Raw genomic sequence first — 21,184 nt, forward strand, 5'->3', positions numbered from 1 at the left:
TGTCCTTCATCCTGGATTCATCGAGCTGTTTCCTCACGGCGCCTTTCACCTTGTGCCACTATTCCCTGTGTTTTCAGAACCCCCGACAGGCTTTGCCCTGCCCCCTCCCCTGACGCTGGGTGCCCTGGAGATTTCATATAATAATCTCACCACCCCTGCCAACATGTCTGTGATTTTGAGTGCCCACTGGCTCCTCAGTCTCTGCTGGGGCTCCCCGGTGTCCTTTGTCAGCGGTGAGAAGGTGGTGGGATGGAGCCTACTGACATTCTGTGAGAGCGTTTTTTGTAACTAAACATGTAATTAAACATGCGTAGAAGAGTGAGAGTGAGACCTCAGCTCCCGCGGCCCCCTGCAGTGGTGGCCGCTGTGAGTGGACTTTTTTGTGGTATCTTCTCAGAGATATTTGATGCATGTACATCCAGCATGCCCCATTCCCCCGCTTCTGTATCTGTGTGCCCATGATCACCTTCAGCTCCCTTCCTCTGTGCGTTCACATTCTCATTTGTGAGAAAAACGTGAGGCCTAGGAATAGCAAATGAAAGTATGTAACTTTCCCAGCAAATATAAAATGATGCACAGGCAAATGACAGTTTCAGGAGTTCCTAGTGAAAAATTTATATTCTGTAGCCCAGGAGGCCATCACATGTGGTATCTTAAAGAATTAGCAGTGTGCTCTGAGACTCCCCCTTCCTCAGTTCCAGATGGCTCTCAATGTGGGCCGCCTCCAGTTTTCCCTCTTTTGTCAAGGTGTCCAGTCTGTATTTGCTTTGAAACCTTCAGAAGCCACCGGCCTGACCCAGTGATCTGGGCTCTTCCCCAAAACCTCTCTCTTGGCGTCTCTGTGTGTCTTGTTTGGCTCGGGCTCAGCTCCACAGCCCTGGGTCATTATATTCCAGATCCAGGAGGCTCACTGGGAGTCCGCCTCCACTTTCTGTTCCATCTTAGCATGGTCCGTGCCAAACCACAAGGACCCTCAAGTAAGAATCACCGAGAAGAAAAGGTAATGCCGTGGCAGGACACATTTCAGAGCCATCTGGAGCTTTAAGTTTCTCATAATTGGTCTACCAGCTTCATTCAGTTATTCTCAGGGACAGCATTTATGGTCAGTCTCTTCAGACAGGAATAGCATTATTGGCTAATAATCGTTATAAACTCCTCTAATCTTATAATCAACAAAATTGTTAATGTTCACAGAGCACTGAAACACCGAAGCGAACAGAGCAATGGTAACAGTTGTGTGAACCGCTTTATTGAAGTCCAGAAGCATTTTTTGCCTTTATCTTCATTCCAGTTTGTTCCTTGGGATTTTTACAAGCCCCTGAGAATGTTCTCACTGGAACCTTAAAGTAGACTTCCTTTTCTAAAAGCTCTTAATGCCTTTGTTTTTGTTTTTGTTTTTCCTTCAAAGTACTCTACCTCATCAAAAGTTAGATTACTATTTCTCCTCAGAGCACTCAAGTAGCGACACACTGGAAAACAGATTTATTTAGTTACCGAGAAGTTGCACTTTGAAAACAAGTCCTCAGATTTATCGTTTTTGTGGAAAATCATATTCTAAGGCCACGGTTTCCTAACGGAGTAACAAGGAACCCTCAGAGGGTGCTGGGGAGCGATGGTGGGTGGACGGGACTTTTAACCCCTTCCCCTTCCATCCCAGCAATTCCACTTATATTGATTTTGCAGGATGTTTCATAATCTGGGCTTTTGTGCAATATTTCATTTGGAGAAAGACTTCCACTGTTTAAAAATATTTTAAACAGTTAGAAAACTGCTCTTCCAGAGCCAAATTGGATTGTTATTTCTTGTAAGACTCAGGCCTTTCTTTTTAGAAAAGACTTCATCAATCCTCAGGTACATTTAGGTGACTCATTCCTTTGACAAGAGAAAGCAAGGCACAGATTTTCCTATGAGTACGTGAAGCAGACTTTTTTCATTCTGTTTCTAGACTAAACCATTGTATCTTTATAGAACCTTGGGAGCGGGAGGGGTGTTAGCAATCATTTTCACTAACCTCTTTGTTTTTCAAAAGAGAAAATCAAGATCCAGAGAGGTTAAGTCCTTTGCCCAAGGTCACACAGCTCCGTGGTAAAAAGCCAGGACTTCAGACTGCCACTTCAGGGCCCTTAGTGGATATTTTATCCCTGGTTTTTTGCAGCCATTTTATTTCTGCCCAGTCAGTATTTTGACAAAGCTGTGATTCAGGAGCAAATGTACCGTTTACATAAAAGGCTCTGTCTTTTCCTCCCCTTAGCACCTCATCATTCATGTGAGGTGTAATAGGCATGACTTTTCTCAAAGATATCTTGGTCAAAAAGGCTGGGCTAATTCTCAGAAGGATATGGAAAGATATGACTCACAAACTGGCACCTGCTGAGAAAATTCCTTCTATCAACAACTTAGCTCAGTGTCCATAATGAACCTACTTCCGATGCCTCAGGAATGTTTCACACATTTGGAAATAGAAACTGGTCATCTTATCATGCTTAGGCTTTGAATAAATTCTTATTGCAACTTGGAGATAAGACCAAAGAAGGGTGTGCAGAGTTCTCTGGGTCAATTCAACATGAAGGAATTCAGAATGGACTCCATTGTTGTGGTAGAAATATTGACCAAACAGGTTGGGGGTGGGGGGGATGATAGGGAGGGGAACAGCTGGGGAATGATTATTTATTTCTCTATGGTAAAGACATTGGATTTACTGTCAGGGCACCTGGGTTCGGCTCCCACCTCTGCCAACACTCAATTTCTGACCTTAGGAAATGCTGCTCATCTCTCCGGGCATTCATTTCTTCATCTGTGAAATGAGGTAAAGAATACCCACCCCAAAGGTTGTGAAGAGAATCCAGATGAGATGAGATATATAGAAGCAGTTTATAAACTATGAAGAAGTATACTGTTGGGTGTCCCAGAAATTGGGTACCCCAATAACGGGTCCGTGATTAAAGGAGCGAGACTGATACAAAGTGAAGGTCAAGCAAAGCTTTATTTCGCACCAAGCATCAGGAATCAGACCGACCATCAAAGAGACCGATCGGGGCACCCCTACAGAGAGGATGACCCCTCCCTGCTTTCCAGACTAACTTTTATAAAGCAAAGGCCATGTGGTTGGGCCTGGCCACACACAGGTGGCCAATGAGATTGTAGCACACACAGGAAACTCCACAGTGATGCTAGGTGACCAACTGAATTACAATTTACCCTAGTAGACATTTGAACCAGCCTATCACACCTTGGTTAGGATTGGCGCCAAAAGGCTCCCAAAGGGCGGGGGGGGGGGGGGGGCGGGGAGCATACTCCTTGGTAGCTAGGAGAGAGTATGCGCCCCCACTGATTGAATACCTCTACCTGGCCTGACCCATCCTTGTATTTGGACTTTGTTACCTGGGACTGGCTTCCCGGACTTGCTTTTAATTAAGTAAGTTCCCCGGTCGGGGGGCGGGGGGGGGGGGGGGGGGGGGGGGAGGGGAGCAAGGTCAATTTAAGTTTTACAACAAAATGGCAGTTCAGCCGGGGTGGGGCTGCTCTGGCTGAAAGGCCCTTACAATACATTGACCTTCTACTCATTAAATGTATTGCTCTATACTTGCAGTGACCCTGTGAGGTTAGACAAAACAGAAATTATTCCTATTTGTCAGGTTAAGTGACTTAAAAGCATATAATGTTAGAGGTCATCTATACCAGCATCATTTATAAGGTAGAAACAAGATTTAGAAAAGTGACTTGCCCTAGGTCAGAAAGCTTATTAACATCAGAGCTAAGTCTAGAATCCTTGACCTTCAGGTCATCACTGTTTTTACGTTGACTTCTGTGATACGATGGAAGGTTAACTAGCTACTGTAGCTTATTGGCTAACACCTTAGGATTCTTTTGGCACTTCTCTTGACTTTTGAAATCACATATTCATCTCCTAAGCCTTTGCTACCCACTGTCAGTGGTCCCATCTTAGAATGGTAACTTGGATTTCTAGAAGGAGATGAGAATTTCACACATCGTTGGGCTTCGGAAATAGCCTCAGACGCTGTCTCATACCTAGTTATAATGTGGATGTGTAATAAAGCATAGCCTTTTCTAAAGTTAGCAGATGATTATCCTTCTCCATAGAAACCTAAACATAAATCTTACTTATTAAAAAAAAAATGCTAGGGATGCCTGGGTGGCTCAGTCGGTTAAGCATCTGCCTTCAGCTCAGGTCACAGATCCTGATCCTCAGAGCACTGGGATCAAGCAGTGTATCAGCAGGGAGTTTGCTTCTCCTTCTGACCCTCTCCTCTCTCATGCACTTTCTCTCTCTTACTCTCTTTCTCTCTCTCTCTCTCAAATAAAATCTTTTTTAAAAATGCTAATAGCTCTGGATTCTAAGCTGAGATTTCTTTGCAGTCTCCGTATCACAAATCCGCCTTCTTACTTGGTGATAAATGTGACTTGGACTGAAACTCAGCATTTGTTTTCATTTGTTACACCTTTCTCTAAATGAATGAGATTTTCAAAAGAAAATACAGCAAAAGGGCATTTAAGCAGGCTTCTAAAGCAAAGAAGTATTAAAATTGGCCTTCTCTCATTGAGGCTGTTCCTTACTACTGTGGTTTATTATTTATGCACGTGTGCTAAAAGCAAGACTCTACAAGGACTCAGGGGAGACCTTGAGAAGTAGAGAAATCATGACGATATAAATTTTGAGCTGCTCAAAAAAGGTTATGATCTAAACATTAGGGGGTTTGATAATGACAGTGAGGCTCTTATTTAATGACTCCGTGATCTTCCACATGCAGAGTGTGCTTGAGCCTGGCAAGTCTGATTCAACCGTGATCACAGCAGGAGCCAGACGGGGGTGGGGAGGGGGAATGGCAGGATCAGGGGATAGAGAAGGGAAATGAATGAGTTTCTGTACTTCTTTCCTTTAGCCCAGACAGTTTTGGGGATTAGCAAATTTCTCTCTGTGAAACGCGCTGGGGTCCTTGGAGAGCAGATACTAGATAATTACGACATAGAAGTATTGGTCTTAATGGAAGCTTAAAATGATCTACAGTAACACCAGGGAACGGTCCACATTTGGACGTACTTTGGATTCCTCTCAGGCCTTTTATTTACTTTGGGCGCAGAATAATCCCCAAGCCTGTCTGGAAAATGAGAACCAGAGCCTGCAAACCATTTTATAAGCCTCATCCTATTCTTTAGGTGTGTCTTTTCTGCCTTTGCCGTGCTAACCCAGCACAGACAAAGGCGGATCCTTCTGCAAATAGCACTTTCCTTACCATAAAGAAAGAAAGGAAGGGGGGGAGGGGGGGAAGAAGGAAGAAAAGGAAGAAGGGAGGGAGGAAGAAAGAGAGATGGGTAATTCACCTATCTTTATCTCACTAGTGTGAAAAAGTATAGTATGCTTTCTTCTCCTGGGCAAATAATTAAATGGTAGGTAGTTAGATCAGTCAGTCAAATGATAGATGGATAGTTACTAAAATGTTTCTGAAGTATTTAATCAACCAGTATCTGTTTTTGATAAAGACCCTCCAGCAGCTCCTTTGGCTGCTCTTTGTTTAATAACCAGCTCTTTTCCTCCTGGTAACCATCAGCCCCGTGAGCAGACCACATGGTCAGATACATATTCGTAGAGGCTTATCCACAGTCATCTGATTAGGAAGAATTTCAACCTTCAGTAAATAGGGAGGGAAAAGTCTAATACATTTCTAGCCCTCTTGCCTCAGCCAAATAAGAGAAACCCACTTCAGTTTCGAGGAACTGATCTTCTCCCCTCCTGTGTAAGATCCCACCCAAACAGATGACTTCACCAGGCTCCTAACAAAAGCCAGCCTGCCTGGCACCTTCTCAGGACAACTTTATTCTTGGCTTGAGACAGTTCCTGCCATGACCACTGTCCCGTCAGACTTGATAGGGCCTCGAGCATGCGTCTATGGAGGAATCAGCCAGGCTTCCTCCACATCCGGGCCAATGCTGGTCCTGAAGGCGGGGACCTTAGGTGCCTACTGAAGCCAGTACAGCAGTTAGCCACTGTCAAGAGCTGTGCAGCTTTTAGGGTTCAAATTCTGTTACCTTTTCACAGACTGATAGCAAACTATCCTAAGGAGATATTTTTTTCACATGTGGAATTTATTACATCCCTAAAAAGCATTTGCTATCAAGCTTTTTTAAGGTTTTGGTCAGTTTCTCTTCAATTCTTTTGTATCATCTTTAGTATTAATTTAAAAAGTATATTAAAACCAAGCCTAGAATATTGTCCCAGCCCCTGTGCAAGATCCTACTCTGGCTCTTCTCTGACCATACCCCTCCCATGAAGTGAAGAATCTGTGGGGCCAGTCGGGTATGTTCAGTTAGAGCCAATTTTCCGATCATGCTCCTGGTTTCGGGGATTCCCCAAGAAAACTAAGATGAGCCCAAGCCTGCTTCCAGGGCCTACGCAGGTCCCTTTCGCAGGTCTGTCTTCTTAGGGCAGACTAGCCAATGTTGTGAACACCTGGGCCTGAGGGCGATGATGGCGTGTGGCTGTGAGAGAGCTAGGTATGCACGCATGTGCTGAGGAGACACCTCACAGAATGGGACAGAGCCAAGTCCAGCAAGGGAAGGGCCTGGGCTGTGAGCCAGGGGCCAGTGCCGCCCACACCACCCTGTTCTTGCACAGAATTTAAGGAGTCCTAGCTCTCCAGGTAATTATAATCTGTATTTATCAATCAAAGAAGGAGAATAGAACGATCTTATTTAATGATCTGTAGCCTGATAGATAGTTTTTAAATATTTAGATATCTTACGTGGGCTTTCATTCATATACCTGTCCCTTCCAATTATACACTTAAATCTCTGTCCATTAGCATTCTTTCTCCCTTTATTCAGTCTCAGAAAAGGGAGTGTCCTCCCTCCTTGTCTAAACTAGAGCCCGACTGTGACTCTGAGCTCCTTCCCCATGACCCCCTTTCTGCCGCCCACAAAATGCACAGACAGCTGTCCCCCAACATTCCTTCTAGATGCTGTTTCCTTATTCTTTCTTATCCCACAAACTTTTCACTGATCTTTTCCCCACAGAGGTCGCTGTTGATTCTAAGGCCCAGAGGTCACTAGTCACAATTCTCTGGGAAGGCTGTGGTTAGTGTAATTCAGCACAGTTGCAAACCCCTCCCTGAGACCCTACATACAGTCTCCCCACGGCTGTCTCCTTATCCTGCTTCACCAAGTGCTGCTTCCCCTGTCTTCTCCACTCAGCTCAGTGTCCTTCTTCCACCCACCGAGGAGGATACTGCCCAGGGTTCAGTCAAAGGGGTCCTTTGCCCTCCTCTCTCTGTGCATTTGCCCTTGGCAGACATGTCTGCCTCCGGGGAGGACAGCCACATCTCTTGACTCCATGAACTTGACTTCCACTCTCATGCCTCCCCAAATGCACAACTCCAGCACGCTCCACAACGAACTCAGCTTGCCTTCTGACTCCCTCTTTTTTGCACAAAATTATTTCAATGGGAATTTTTCTACTTCTTGTATTTTAAGTACAATGGTTTTGGTTCCAGTACGGGGTTTTTTTGTCAGCTAGCTTGGACTAACCACCATTTATCACATGGTGGGGAAAAATGCATTCCAGCTTCCAAACAGATTATTTGTAAAAGAATGTAGCCCACATGGGAAAGGAAAACTTCTTATTGCCCCAATGTGATTGCATCTTTGCAGTAAACACACCAGACACACTCACAGATACTAAAATTCAGAGATGAATAAGGCATGGCCTCAAAGAACTCAGCAGTTAAAAAAGAATAGACATGAAAGGAAACTACTGCATTCCCCTACAGCACCTAGAGTCATGTTTTGCACGTGCTAGGTGTTCAGAAGACAGCTGTTGGTGGGCGGTCAGTTCGGCAATAGAAAGCAGTGAATCTTGGGCATTTTGTCCCTCTGTGGGATTCCCAATACTCCCGAAAATCTTTGCCCACACTCAAGAGTTTTCTTTGCATATGCCCAGTTGGCCCAGATACCCTGAAGTCTCTTCTAACTTTCACATCAGCATCATGAACATTCTTAGAGGAGATGGCAGAGGAGAGGGGAATTTGGGAGCAGAGTCAAGAGTTAAAAACCACCTTGCTCCAGTTAGAGTTGCTTCAAGGTCCCAAACTTCTTTCCAGATTCCATAAAAATGCTGCACCCCACTCAGCGCTGGCCTTTTCTCATATGCATTGTGAGACAGAGAATTAAGAAGGTATTTCCTAAATTCAAAAAATATATGTCATACACTAGAGTACAAAAGCAGATTATAAAACGCACATGGTGAACGTTATCCATTTCAGTTGAAAGTTCTGTTGCTGTAGATGTGAATGTGTGTGTGTGAGTGTACAACCTCTTACACATACATTGAAAGGAAATAAAAGCCTCGAAACTTACACAACAAAACATTAACAGATGTTATCTCTGACTAATGGGATCTTGGATAATTTTTACTTTCTTTTTTGTGCTTTTCTGTGATTTCTGTGGTGAATACATTTCACTTTTGCCTTCAGGGAAAAAAGGCTACGTGTTTTCTATCGCTGTGTGACAGATAACTGCAAACATAGCGTCTGAAAGCAACACCCGTTTATCAGGTCCTGGTTCTGGAGTTTGGGAGTCTGGGAAGACTCAGCTGGGTTCTCGGCTCAGGATCTCCTAAGGCTGGAATCAGGATGTCAGTCAGACTGGGCTTCCGACCTAGAGGCTCTGCTGTCAAGCCCATTTGGATTGTTGGCAGAGTTCAGTTCCTTTATCATTGTAGGATTGAGGTCCCAGTTTCCTTGCTGGCTGTTAGCCAGGGTCATTCCTAGATCCCCATCTTCTCCCCTCCCCATCTCAGCCACAGATAATTCTCACATGGTCCATCCCCCCATACTTCAAGCCTCTCTGTCTTTCCCTTCTACTACCAGCTGGAAAAAACATTCTGCTTTTTAGGGCTTATATGATTAAGTTAGGCCCACCCAGATAATCTCCCTTTTTGATGAACTCAAAGTTGATTGGTTAGCAGGCTTAATTACATCTGCAGAATCCTCTTTGCCACATAAAATAAATAATCACAAGCAACATCCTATCATATTCATAGGTGCTGCCCTCACTTAACACTTAAGGGGAAAGGATTATACAGGCCGTGTACTCTGGGGGGCAGGAATCCTGGGTGCTACCTTGGAATTCTGCCTACCACTGTGTGTGTGTGTGTGTGTGTGTGTGTGTGTGTGTGTGTGTGTGTGATTTTTTTGAACTCTCCCCTGAGAGTTAAGAATGGAATTCTTGGTAGCGCCCAAAGCCCTCGTCATACTTTCTACCTCCTGTTGGGGCAGAAAGCACAGAAGAGGGTGGACCAGAAATGAAGGAGCCTGGAGTTTGTCTGCCTTTGTGGATAAACACACATCCGTCTCTCTGGACCTGTCTGGGGCCGTCCGTGGAGCCCTTATGTCTAGTGGCCGCCCAGAGAGTCGGAGGCTTACAGGTCTGGTGACAGTTCTTCTGTTAACTCTCTGATTCTCTCGTCTGTAGTATGACATCGTTGGACACTCCGGAGACGGCTACAACATTGGTCTAGTTCCACTTAACAAAATGCCCAAGGACAATAAGCAAAGACTAGAAATTCTGAAGGTAAATACATTAAGTCACCTCTCTGTTGTGAAAACTTCTACCAGATTAGGTAAAGTATCTGCTGATCACTGAAAAGGTTCATTGAGGCAGCAGGAGTTACAGGAAAGAAAAAGACTTCCTGTTTTACAGGCATATTCAGGCATTAAACTGGGAAAACACTCATCATATTCAGGCATTAAACTGGGAAAACATTCATCACACCTAAAATCCTTTTCTCCACCCTACAAATTTTCAACTTTGTTCCCTACAGATTCTCAGTGTACTTGGGATTATATCCGTATTCTACAGCCTGGGTCCCCTGCTATACCCTCTGCAGTTCTGCTCAGCCCCTACACATTTCAGTTAAAGAAAAAGAATGACCCTGTTTAGAGAACTCTCCAACCCCAATTTTATGTCCTTAGTATCTTCTGATGATAAATTCAATTTCATATACCTAGAGCTACAGTAGAAACACATACACACCACGAGCTTAAAGTAAATTTCCTCCATAGCTGTTGTTGTAAGTGCGGTGCTTAGTGTTACAACTTTATTAGGAATTCAACCCATTCCTCATTTTTCTCCCGTGTCATGTCTGTTCACAGGTCTTGCCCACCTTTAAGGGGAGAGGACTATGCAGGCTGTGTATACCAGGGGGTGGGAATCTTAGGAACCACTGTGGAATTCTGCCTACCACAGTGTGTGTGTGTGTGTGTGTGTGTGTGTGTGAGAGAGAGAGAGAGAGAGAGAGAGAGAGAGAGAGAAATGCCAAGTTTGATGTTTTCTTAGATTTTTTTGCTTTAAGTGGCAGCTTGAGTTTCAAGAGTCAGTGCTGCTGGGGGAGTCTGGGAACATTTCCTGTTTCTAACAAAAGTCTTAACCGCATACGAATATCACTGTGTGCTGTTATCACTCTAAGGTGCAAATTAAATAGAACTCACTTAGATATTTCCTGTTCAAGTGTAATAATCAGTATTTGTGTGTTCTCCTGATTAATGGAAATCTCATGATGTTTGTTTACAAAGTTTCTTACGTGGCTTCTGTGCCCTGTCTCTTCCTCCCAGACAATGCATGCCCATGCTCAGTTCTGCATGAGTGGGGACCACACGTTAGAGGGGACAGAACATGCCATCAAGGAGATTGTCAAAGAAGAAGCCGACGAGTACTTCGTCATTGTCTTAAGTGATGCAAACCTGTCACGATACGGAATACATCCTGCCAGGTTTGCCCAGATCCTGACAAGCAACCCTCAAGTAAATGCTTTTGCCATTTTCATTGGATCTTTAGGAGATCAAGCAACCAGGTAAGGGCCACCTCGGGATACGGCAAAGGACAAACAGAGAGATGCTTGAATACCTGCCTGACACATGCCATCTCATGGGATCGGTGTCATGAGGGGCAGTGGTGGGGAGGCGAGCAGAGGGAAGAGTACCCGGTAGGGCTGCTACCCTCGAGGGGCTGGTGGTCCAGTTGAGAGGACAGAGCGCCCTCTCTTATGTTTGGATGAGCAATAATAGTCTTAAATTATTTTTTATCTTCTATTTAAACCAACAATAGAATAATTAACAAATTGATTTGTCTGCTAATAAATTAGACAATGTTTTATATATTTGGCACTTAACATTGAGGTCTCAAGCTCAGTTCTAATCAGTTCAGTTACTCCGAATATGATTTCATGTTCAAATCATATTCAAAGTCACAAACATCATATCCAAGTAACAACCTTTTCCCAGTATGAGAGATGGTATATATGTATGTGTGTCTATAAAATGTGTATATAAATGATAAAGAAAATGTGTGTGTGTATATGTGTGTGTATATATATATAGTATATATCTATATATAGACACAGAGAGACATACACATAAATACGCATGGGTAGACATGCACGGATAATATATAGATATCTATCTATCTTAGATATCCCCCCTTATATGTGTATTTGTCCCTTCTCACTGAGGAGACAGGCAGGTGAAGCACTGGGAGACAATGTAAGACAGAATAAGTGGGCTATGGTGAGTGCTGTGAAATGTATAAGCCTGAGGATTCACAGACCTGTACCCCTGGGGCAAATAATACATTCTATGTTAATAAAAATAATTTTAAAAAAGAAAGAATATATAGTAAGACGCTACACTGAACGTGTTGAATATTCACTAGAGAAGTTTATGGTCAGATAACAAATCCCACTGTGGATGAACTGAAAGGAGAGATCTGGAAACACTCTGATTTCTCAAACACACCAACATTTATCTTTTTGAATTATAAGCAGAAAGAACTTGTGATTTTTCTCCACTTGAAATAGTTGTATGAAGCAGAAAACACACATGAAAGTAGAGCTCCCCCACCCCCCAAAAATAACATTCCTGCCCAGAACGCATAGCTTTTTGTTCTTCCTGTCTTTTACCTGTCACACTCTGAGATACAGAGTCCTGTATAGACTAGGACACGTTTTAGCTTCCAAAGAGCTGGCATCTTTTCTTTTCCCTTTGCCGCTGCAGGATTGCAGAATAAGCTTAAGAATGCCTTAGTTTCATGTCATTACTGTCAGTTTATTACAACTGACTGCATTTTTCCCAGGTTTATATTTTAGCATCTTCTAGAATGTTCATGTTCTCGAATGCAAGCCATGCCTATTCCACCCAGATTTCTTTCAGGACCAGCCCAGTATTAAGCAGACAGCAAGTTCAGCAAATACTGGTTGAGCTGAAATAGCTATTTTGTCTTTCTAGTGAACAGATCCTGTTTGAATACTTAAGAAAGTACAATAATACCCTTGTGGTTTCCTAGGGAAATGGTCCAACATCCACTAGCAAAAGATATGTTGCAGAATTAGCTGGTCTACCAGGCATGCCAAATGTATGATACGACACAGGATGGTTGACTTTTATGAAATGTCATTCCAAAACCAAACTTTGTTGGCACAGTGAAAGGAGGCGTTCTTTTGGATAGAACTGTGTCTTGTACTTTCATTGCTTTCAGAAATGGCCCTTTGTTCCAGATGATAAATCGCCATTTAAAAGAATTATCATAAGCCTATATAACCCTGGTGTCATCAGAGCTGCAACTGCGCAAGCCAAATTGCCCTTCACACTGCATGATGTGAGGCCCAAAAAAAAGAAGAGAGAGAGAAAGAACCACCTGGGTTTGGCTGGGCAGTGTTTTTCCAGACCTGTGTTCTAAGGCAGGGAAAGCACTTAGAAGCACAGGGTGAGGTCCACGTATTTGCTGGACCCAGGTGAGCTAATCCCAGATTCGTCCCTTGGGCTCTGTTCTGCCAAGGGAATACCGGGAAATGACAGTAATAAAAGGAAGGAAACTTCTTTTCAAATTAACTGATTTTCTCACTGAAAAGAGCTTTCTTTTGGTTCACTGCTTTCAGTGTGCCTCCCTCCCTCTGTTCTGTGGCCCTTCCAAGCCTTTCATTGCCTGCTGAGAACCCATTCCCTGGTAGGCAGGGGCAAGGTATTAGAAAGTAAAAACTTCCTTTGGATGCTATTTACGGGGGCAGGAAGTAGAAGGGGAGCCCCCATTTGCAATGGTAATTTTTCTTTCCCTTTCCATCCGGGCAGGCTTCAGAGAACTTTACCAGCTGGCCGGTCCTTCGTTGCCATGGATACCAAGGACATCCCCCAGATTTTACAACAGATCTTCACCTCCACCATGCTGTCCACTGTTTAGGGCAGGCCCTTCATTACCCTGATGACCCCAGGACTTAAAATAAGATAGGAATAAAGAGCCCGCCAAAGAAAAGACGACAGTTGTGACCCTGCGCGTTGCCTGGAGGACTCTGGCACTCCTGGCTCTTCCTGGGCTCGCTCAGGAATCAGAATGCAGGAAAGCAGCCGGAGGAGAGCTTGTGCATGGAAATCTACCACCGGGGATGGGTTCTTGGGGAAAGCGAGTTGAGCTGAGTTTTATGAAAAGGTCAGGAGTCAACAAAGGCAATTTGAGAACTATGGTGCTTGGTTTGTATCCAGAAACCAGAGGGGAAGAGAATGCCTTGCTTTTGCCTTAACACAACGGCTGGTCACCTGAGGTAGCAGAAGTGATTCTGATGCATTGTTCCACCACTGAGATAAAAGTCTGTGTAAACTCACCCAACTTGCTCCTGTCCAATAATTAATTTTATTTTCTCCTCCATGATTTTTATAGTATTTAACCTACTGCAAAGCCTCCTAACAGCAGTTATTTTATAAAAGGTTAGATTTTTTTTCAATAATTCCATTTTCTTGGCCAAAGCCAAAAGGAATCAAAAGATCCCTGCATTGCTTCCTTTCCCATTTGACTTTTTAAAAGACTCTTTAAATAATGAAGAGCAAACGTCCTATTTCCATGCTGCCATCATGGAATGCTAAAGGTTGTCTTGCCTTGAACTTCCTGTGTCTTCTTGTTCTTCCAGTGCTTCTTACAAATTTCACATACTTTGGTGTCCAAAACGTAATGCTTGAAATAACAAACGCTTATGGTTTTACTTAAAGCAAAGTAAAAACAAGGCAGTATGTTTGAATTAATGGGAACTGGAGATTTCTTTAGCTGTTAAAAAAAAAAAAAAAAAACAACACGCGCACACACACACACAAAAAACCTTTTTTTCAAGATTCGTTCTTTTTTCTTTCCAAGTGTACCTTATTTCCACCTACCTTAGGCTGACCTTTATTTATCAACAGGCCTGATGTCATTTTGTTTTAAATCAAATGCTACAGCCAGAGTCAGGCTCTGTTCAACCATAAAAGAAGTTCCTCTCCACCAGTGATGCAGGCAAAATGGCGGGGAGCACCAGTGGATGGGTACTTTCTTGTCGCAAGTTGGAAAAATCAGTCTTGTTAATAATATTACCTTATCTGCCCATATAGCATGAAATTGTACAGGCTCATTTCATTTTAGTCAGTTATAGGAAAGAAAACACCCATTTGTTTCTCCACCCCAACTCCCTATCAGCTGTCAAAGAAATAAAAACGATCAGATTCCCAATGCAGTCCCGTCCAGTGAGTTCGCATGGCTCGTCTTATTTTCCCTCACAGTCAGGAGGGGCAGAGTGGGGTTGGGCTGGCCCCCTTTGTGCTTTCTTCCCACCTTGAAGATGAGCTCTTGCAGATTTTGCTCCTTTTCTTGCAGCCTGACCACAGTTCAGAGAGCTCTCTTCTCTCCCTGGGACTCTCCGTGAACCCATTCAGGCACTCAGAGGAGCATGTGGGGACCGAGGGTAGACGCCACTGCTGGAGGGACACCTCTCACTGGGCCTTCCTGGGCTGAGCAACAACTTGAACCCCTTGGGGGTGCCCCCTCTGCGAGAGGGCCACAGCCCCAAAATGCTTTGCCCAGAATCCACAAGTCCATAACAGAATGGCCTTTTAACAAATCCTGCCTGTGCCCTAACTACCTGAATTAGCAGAAGCCATTTTTTTAAACATGGGAAGAATCTTCTCATGTAATTCAATTTCCCTTTCCCCACTAGCCAGACATCCTTGCAATTGTCATTTAAAACAAACAAACAAAAACATGTGACTCCTGACTTATTTGTAAAAGGGAAAGATGATGGGGGAGGGGAGTAGAGAGAGGAGCTGAGAAGAGTTTAATTTTCACTTCTTGGAATACCTAAAAGTTTGTGCCTTTATTATTAAATGTACTTAATTATAGGCCACTCCAAGCTGTTCCCAGGCCCTTCTTAGGGCCAAGACATTATAATAAATGCATTGTTTGCCTCAGGGGGGGTTCCATTGAAAAGCTTCTGAACCGGCTTGGTCTTGTAGTGCCCGTGTAATGCTGAGAAGGTTCATTGTGACCCGTGAGCGCCAGGAGGAATGAAGGCTATGAATGGCCGCCGTCTAGTGTGTACCCCCTCCCCCTCCCCCCTGCCCAGAACCTTTTGTGTGCCCCAGCAAGATGACCTCATCACACATGGGGCACCTCCAGCCAGGAATGGATCCGAGCCGGAGTACTTGAGCCTGTCCCATGTTCAGCATGAATCATTTCATTCTTTCCTGTGAACTGTCAGAGGAGGAGAGATCCATCAATGCCAGTGGGATTTTCTCTGAACAAACCCGAGGGCTTTGAAAGCCATTTAGAAGCAGTTCTCCGTGGACAACACGGTCAGTGTTCCCGATAGGCCAGCTCCAGAGGCCTCAACCCTCCCTCCACCTGGCTCCTTCCTGCACCTGTCAGCTCACCCAGAATTAAACTCCCCCGAGAACGGAGCAGAGAGATATGGGACTGGGGGCAATACGAGGGGGGTCCCCTGTGTGTCCTGTTGCCGTTATGGCCCAACAATCACAATTAGGAGAGAGATTCCACAAATGCTAAGCCAACAACTCCTGCCTGGACAACCTTTTTTCTGGAATTGCATCAAAGAATAGTCACATGTCCCTTTGTATTTAGTAAATTGTGCCTTACTTTTTCGTCTTAGGAAATAAAATGTCCACTTCCAGAAAAGTTCTTCCAACCAGTAACATATCTGGTTTTTTAAAATGCTTCGATGGAGAGCCTAATCTGCTCCCACTTTCTGGCCAGGGTGTTATTATAAGGGTCTTAACCATTGCCTTTCCTTTCCTTTTCTTTCGCAGATTTGCTGCGGCAAAAGTACTCTAGGTCATGGAAAGGAATTCCAGTGTTTGATCTTGTGGTGGAAGAGTTTATAAACTCCAAGTAGGATTAGTCAGTGGAAAGGAAGTTCTAGATGCCGCTGTGATGTGTGAACTTGGGCTTGTCACTTCTGGGTCTTAGTTGCTTCATCTATTTAAAATGAATTTAAACTTGAAAAGCTGGACCAAATCTAATACTCTAGTCCCTGCTTCTAGATCTCACAGAGCCACTGAGTTGACTGTGCCTCGCACATCTTATAAGAACCACATCATGGGGACGCCTGGGTGGCTCAGTTGGTTAAGCAGCTGCCTTCGGCTCAGGTCATGATCCCAGCGTCCTGGGATCGAGTCCCACATTGGGCTCCTTGCTCAGCAGGGAGCCTCCTTCTCCCTCTGCCTCTGCCTGCCATTCTGTCTGCCTGTGCTCGCTCTCTCTCCCTCTCTCTCTCTGACAAATAAATAAATAAAATCTTTAAAAAAAAAAAAAAAAAAAGAACCACATCATGTCAGTGTGTTTTTGCCTCCGGAACCCCACAAATGGAGGATTTGGGCACCGACACCCATTGCCCCAGCAATACAGTGTCCCTGACAGAATATGCTTTCTAAAAGCTAGAAAAAACGTCATTCAATTTGGACAAGCAGGGCTTTCCCCCATCAGCTGGACAGATACTTCTGTGGGACAGTCATTCACATTTCTACCCATTGTCTCTTACTTTGCATTTTGCTGCCTTAAAATAAAACTCCTTATCTGCTGATCTGCACAGTGGGATCAAAAAGGGTCAGAAATTGGAAAACTACTGGGTGCCCCGAGCTGACCTTTGTGCCGCAAGCCGAACAATGAGCAATTGTGTGTGTGGTTTTTTGTTTTTTTTTTTTATTGTTAAATCCTGTAAACAAAAATCTCCGGAGAGGGGAAAAAATGCTTTGCCAGGCAATCCTCTCCAGCTGAAAATGATTTGACACTCTTTTTAGACACCGAGTGCCGTCTGGGGCTGACACCTTCGAACAGACACCGTGTCTGTCCTCTCAGCCACACATCAGCTTTGGAATGTCAGCGTTACATCATCTCAAAGTCGAGTGGCGCTTGTGGTATTTGGCCACTCAGAGCAAAGGATAACACTGTCCTGAGGTGGTTTGGATCCAGACCGTGGCGGGAACGTCCTGTTCAGATCAAAGAAATCTCATCAGGTGACACGTCAGCTCTGCGGGGCATCGCCCACCCCCCATGCATGGTCCTCTCCCCCAGGCGGGCGCCAGGCTTACCTCAAGTCTCCTCTCTTCTCACTGGCTTTGTCAAAGAGCTTTGGGGCTGCCCGCTCTTTCCCTGAAAAAGCAATCCGTGTTTGCCGATCAACTCTGACTCTGGAGATGGTGGCTGTAAGCCCAGAAGAGCTTGAGGATAATATCGGGATTTCTTAAAATTCCGGGCAACTCTGAAGCCTTAGAATCAGTGGCCAAGTTTGACGTGGAAAGGGAAGGGGGAAATGTCAGTCCAAACATCCCATAGCAGGTCTGTCTCTTCATGCTGGCCAGAACAGTGCAAGCAAGTAATGAGCCTGTCAGGACTCCTCTGTGTAACTGGTCTCACGATGCCATACGTGAAGCCTTATTAGTTGAAGAAAAAAAAGGTATGTTTACTCAGGACATTAAAGTTGGGTTTTTAAGTGCAATATATTTATATTAATAAATCCTGATGCTAATTTAACAAGACTGAGCATTTCTTCATTCCCACACTAAGACTTTTTTATTTTTAATCATTGGGGCTCCAGGAATGGACTGAGTCTTAGCAAAGCTAGTGGGCCCATTTCCTCTTACAAAATATTTTCTGGCCCATGTAAAATTCAGCCCCGAAAACACTGGCCCAGAAAGGAGTCCGTGCAGGCCCAGTGGAAAGCAAGTAACAGCACTGGGGAAGCAGCCTGTTGACCAGCCTTGGCCTTGGTTCCTGGGGGGCTTGGGGAGTGGGGTGAGGGGTTTTCCACAGAGCCCAGGGTTGGTGAGGAACCCACGGGCTTCAGCAGCATGCCAGCCAGAATGCTCAGATTCCAGGGTATTAGACACAAAAAATAAAGGGCATAGAACAAGGGAAACCCGGGAAGGTTTGGGGCTTAGTTAACCAATACATGGTCTGGGAAACCTACGCGTTTGTTTTGCAGTTGACAAAGAAAGGATTTTTACCTGAAAAGTGTCCTTTGGGGCCTCAGATGTCTTTGAATGACTATTTTCAACACTGATAGACTATGCATGTCCATACAGTGCCAGCTCAAGCACAGAGATCTATGATTCAGCATGCAGGGCCCAAACCACAGAATCTCTTTTCCTCTCTGACTCTCAGTGCGGACTGGAAGAAATGGGAAGGCTCTCTGCAGAGCTGGGAGTTTGTGGCAGTTCCACAAGACGGCCTGAGATCCGACAGTCACTTGGCTAGAACACAGCTCCATGCAGCTGGCCTGGCTCCTCGCCCCTAACATCTGAGGTCTATCTTTGGAGCCGCATTTCTCAGAGAGAGGGGCTTCTCTTTTAAAATACAAATAGCCCTGAGAGGCTATCCATCACGCTCGTCTTGGTTTGAATTCCTTCATTCACACACTTTCTTCCAGGCCCCAGCTGAGAGGAAAGTTCCAGACAGGGACTGTGACCGGGCATAAAGTAGAAGGGAGTGAGGGGCTTGCAGCTTGGAGCATCACCCAAGCTAGGGCCCGGGCCTGGGCACAGCATGCAGGCATGAGACAGGGGCGCATGGGTCGGGGGTGGGAGGGCCGGTCTTGCCTGAGGCTACGTATGTGGTCTCTCTATCCTCTTGAGAATGCACAGAGAAGGCTTTGTCAGCTGTGGTTGGGCAGTGGCTTGCTTCTCTGTCGTCCTGCTTTTTTGGAGACATCCAGATTTACACTTGCATTTTGTGCTTCTGCTTAGGGAAGCTCCACCTTTCTGGCATCTGGGTTACAGAGGCAGGCATGGTGGCGTGCATATCAGGGAGCTGATTCCCTAGCAAGGACAAGGAGCTTGAACTTGGGGCCCCGCCCCACAATACCTGGGCCCTGTCTCTGGGGAAGCCAACCAATCAGGGTTTTTTTTTTTTTTTTTTTTTTTTCATTTTGCGAAGAGAACTTTTACCCAATGCTATGGGTTTTTCCAAAGAGAATTTACACCCCTGAGAGGCCACAATCCTTCTGGGAAGCGACTTTCTTGGCCTGCAGAAGCAGGGCTGATCCACACCCCATGGGACGTAGGTAGAACAAGCCATGGGGAGGTTCCAGAGGAAGGAGCCGCGGAATTCCCGAGTTCCATCCTGGTGAGGACTGGAATGAGATCAGTGGGAGCCTCTTAAACCCAGAATGTTCCTCCTGTACAATGGGAGTATTGAGGTTACCTCTAGGAAGCATCTATAGAAGTCTGTAGAAGCATCTGTAATTCAGACTTTAGGAAGAAGCTGTTTTTATAACAGTTCCTAAAAACACTCACATATTATTATCATTAAAAAGTCAAAGACCTTTGAAAAATGAGTGTGGCTTCTTAAAAAAATTTCTTTGTTTCTCTTTGAGTCAGTTCTCTTTTCTCCCTTTCCAAAGAGAACCAGTTTTGGGTTTTTTTTTAATTAAGGTATAATGGACATACGACATTATATTAGTTTCAGGTGTATGATATACTGATTCAATATATGTAGATCTTGTGAAATGGTCGCCACAGTACAGCTCATTCCCATCTGTCATCGCACATTAAAGAGAACCAGCTTTGCGTTTCCTGAGGCGGCTGTTGGCCCCCTCCCTTCATGACTTGCCATTCCCCAGCTGCTTATAAAAACCATGACATCAGCTTCTCTCTGAAAACCACATCAGCTCCGCCCTGTGACGGTCTCACTGGTCCTGTCACTTGAGCATCATTAAATCAGACTCTCCCAATTGCAAAGCCACACAGCTGGCATCATGAGAATAGCACATAGTCACATGAGCCAAGGGATGAGCAGAAGACAGAAGCCGGTGTCTGTGATGAGAAGGCCTCCCTGGTTTCCGTAGTCAGATGCACCCGAGAACCTCCAAACTCCCCTCCGCGTGGTGCCGGCTGCAGTCAGGCAGAAGCCTGGCGGCCCCTGCTCACAAGCCCCATGACTTCAGGCGCGCTTCCGGCCTATCAGATGGCTGTCTTCTCTCCTCTGAGATGAGGATAATCACCTGATATCTCAGGGTTTAGGAAGACTGAAATCAAACAAGGAAGGCACCTCATAAGCAGAAAGTGCCAGCCAGTTCAGGCGTGTCCCCAAGAGGGAAGTGACCCCTTGGGAGGTGAGGGACTCTGACCAATTTTGGCTGGCGGTTAGGACGTCCTTTGGCCTGGTCAGACACCTCAGAATGGATGCGGAGCGCAGGGCAGCCTCTCCATCAGGGTGAATGAACTGGGGACCAAAGAAAGGAAGACACTGGCTGAGGGGTGAGGTTCCTGGGGCAGGCAACGGGAGGCCACTCAGCTCCAGGGCTTTCGTCCCTCCAGGACAGACAGAGCCCGAGCGCTCTATTTGCGGACATGGCTGCAGTTTGTCTCACGGTGAGAACCTCGTTTCTCAGGCTTCACTACGGCCGGTCTTGGGTGAGGGACAATGGCCTTTCTTAGGAGTGGCCCAAGCCATGTGTCCTGCAACCACGGCTTTCCCTGCAGGAAGCTGTTAGCGCCAGAACTGCTGTCAAAGTCAAGACTATAAGCAGAGTCCATCTGGATGTCTCCCCGGCCTGTGCCCCTTCTCGAATCTGGGGAGAAAGCCTGACTCCGCTAAGCATTCAGAGAGCCCTTGACAGAATCGTGCCTTTAACTGGTCCCTTCTGGGAGGGTGACTGAGGAGTCTTGGAAAGCTAAGCCTGAGCCGCCATGTTCTGTCATATGCAGGGAGAATAATAAAAATATTACCGTTATTATTATTATAACACAATACCAGCTGTTACCACAAATTTCCCATATGCCAGGCATTTCTAAGCACTTTGCCTAAACAACTCATTAAGTCCTCACAACGACTTCATGGGACTCATCCTATTCCCATTTTATTTCAAAAGCAA

General features: G+C 45.1%; 1 protein-coding gene across 6 annotated transcripts in view; it reads left to right on the forward strand.

The window, feature by feature from the left end:
- VWA8 (von Willebrand factor A domain containing 8) overlaps positions 1–16,751 on the forward strand; it is a 339,288-nt gene extending 322,537 nt beyond the window's left edge. For 3 of the 6 annotated variants that reach the window (XM_047720038.1, XM_047720035.1, XM_047720039.1), the window contains 3 exons: positions 9,484–9,582; positions 10,623–10,861; positions 13,131–16,751. In XM_047720038.1, the coding sequence (XP_047575994.1) occupies positions 9,484–9,582; positions 10,623–10,861; positions 13,131–13,239 (447 nt within the window). In that variant the 3' untranslated portion in view covers positions 13,240–16,751. Of the gene's footprint in view, positions 1–1,194; positions 1,349–9,483; positions 9,583–10,622; positions 10,862–13,130 lie in introns of those variants that run through there. The other 3 variants (XM_047720036.1, XM_047720037.1, XM_047720040.1) reach the window with 2 other exon arrangements.
- The last annotated feature ends 4,433 nt before the right edge of the window (positions 16,752–21,184 follow it).

Source organism: Lutra lutra, chromosome 3, assembly GCF_902655055.1.
Source record: "Lutra lutra chromosome 3, mLutLut1.2, whole genome shotgun sequence".
Classification (NCBI taxonomy): domain Eukaryota; kingdom Metazoa; phylum Chordata; class Mammalia; order Carnivora; family Mustelidae; genus Lutra; species Lutra lutra.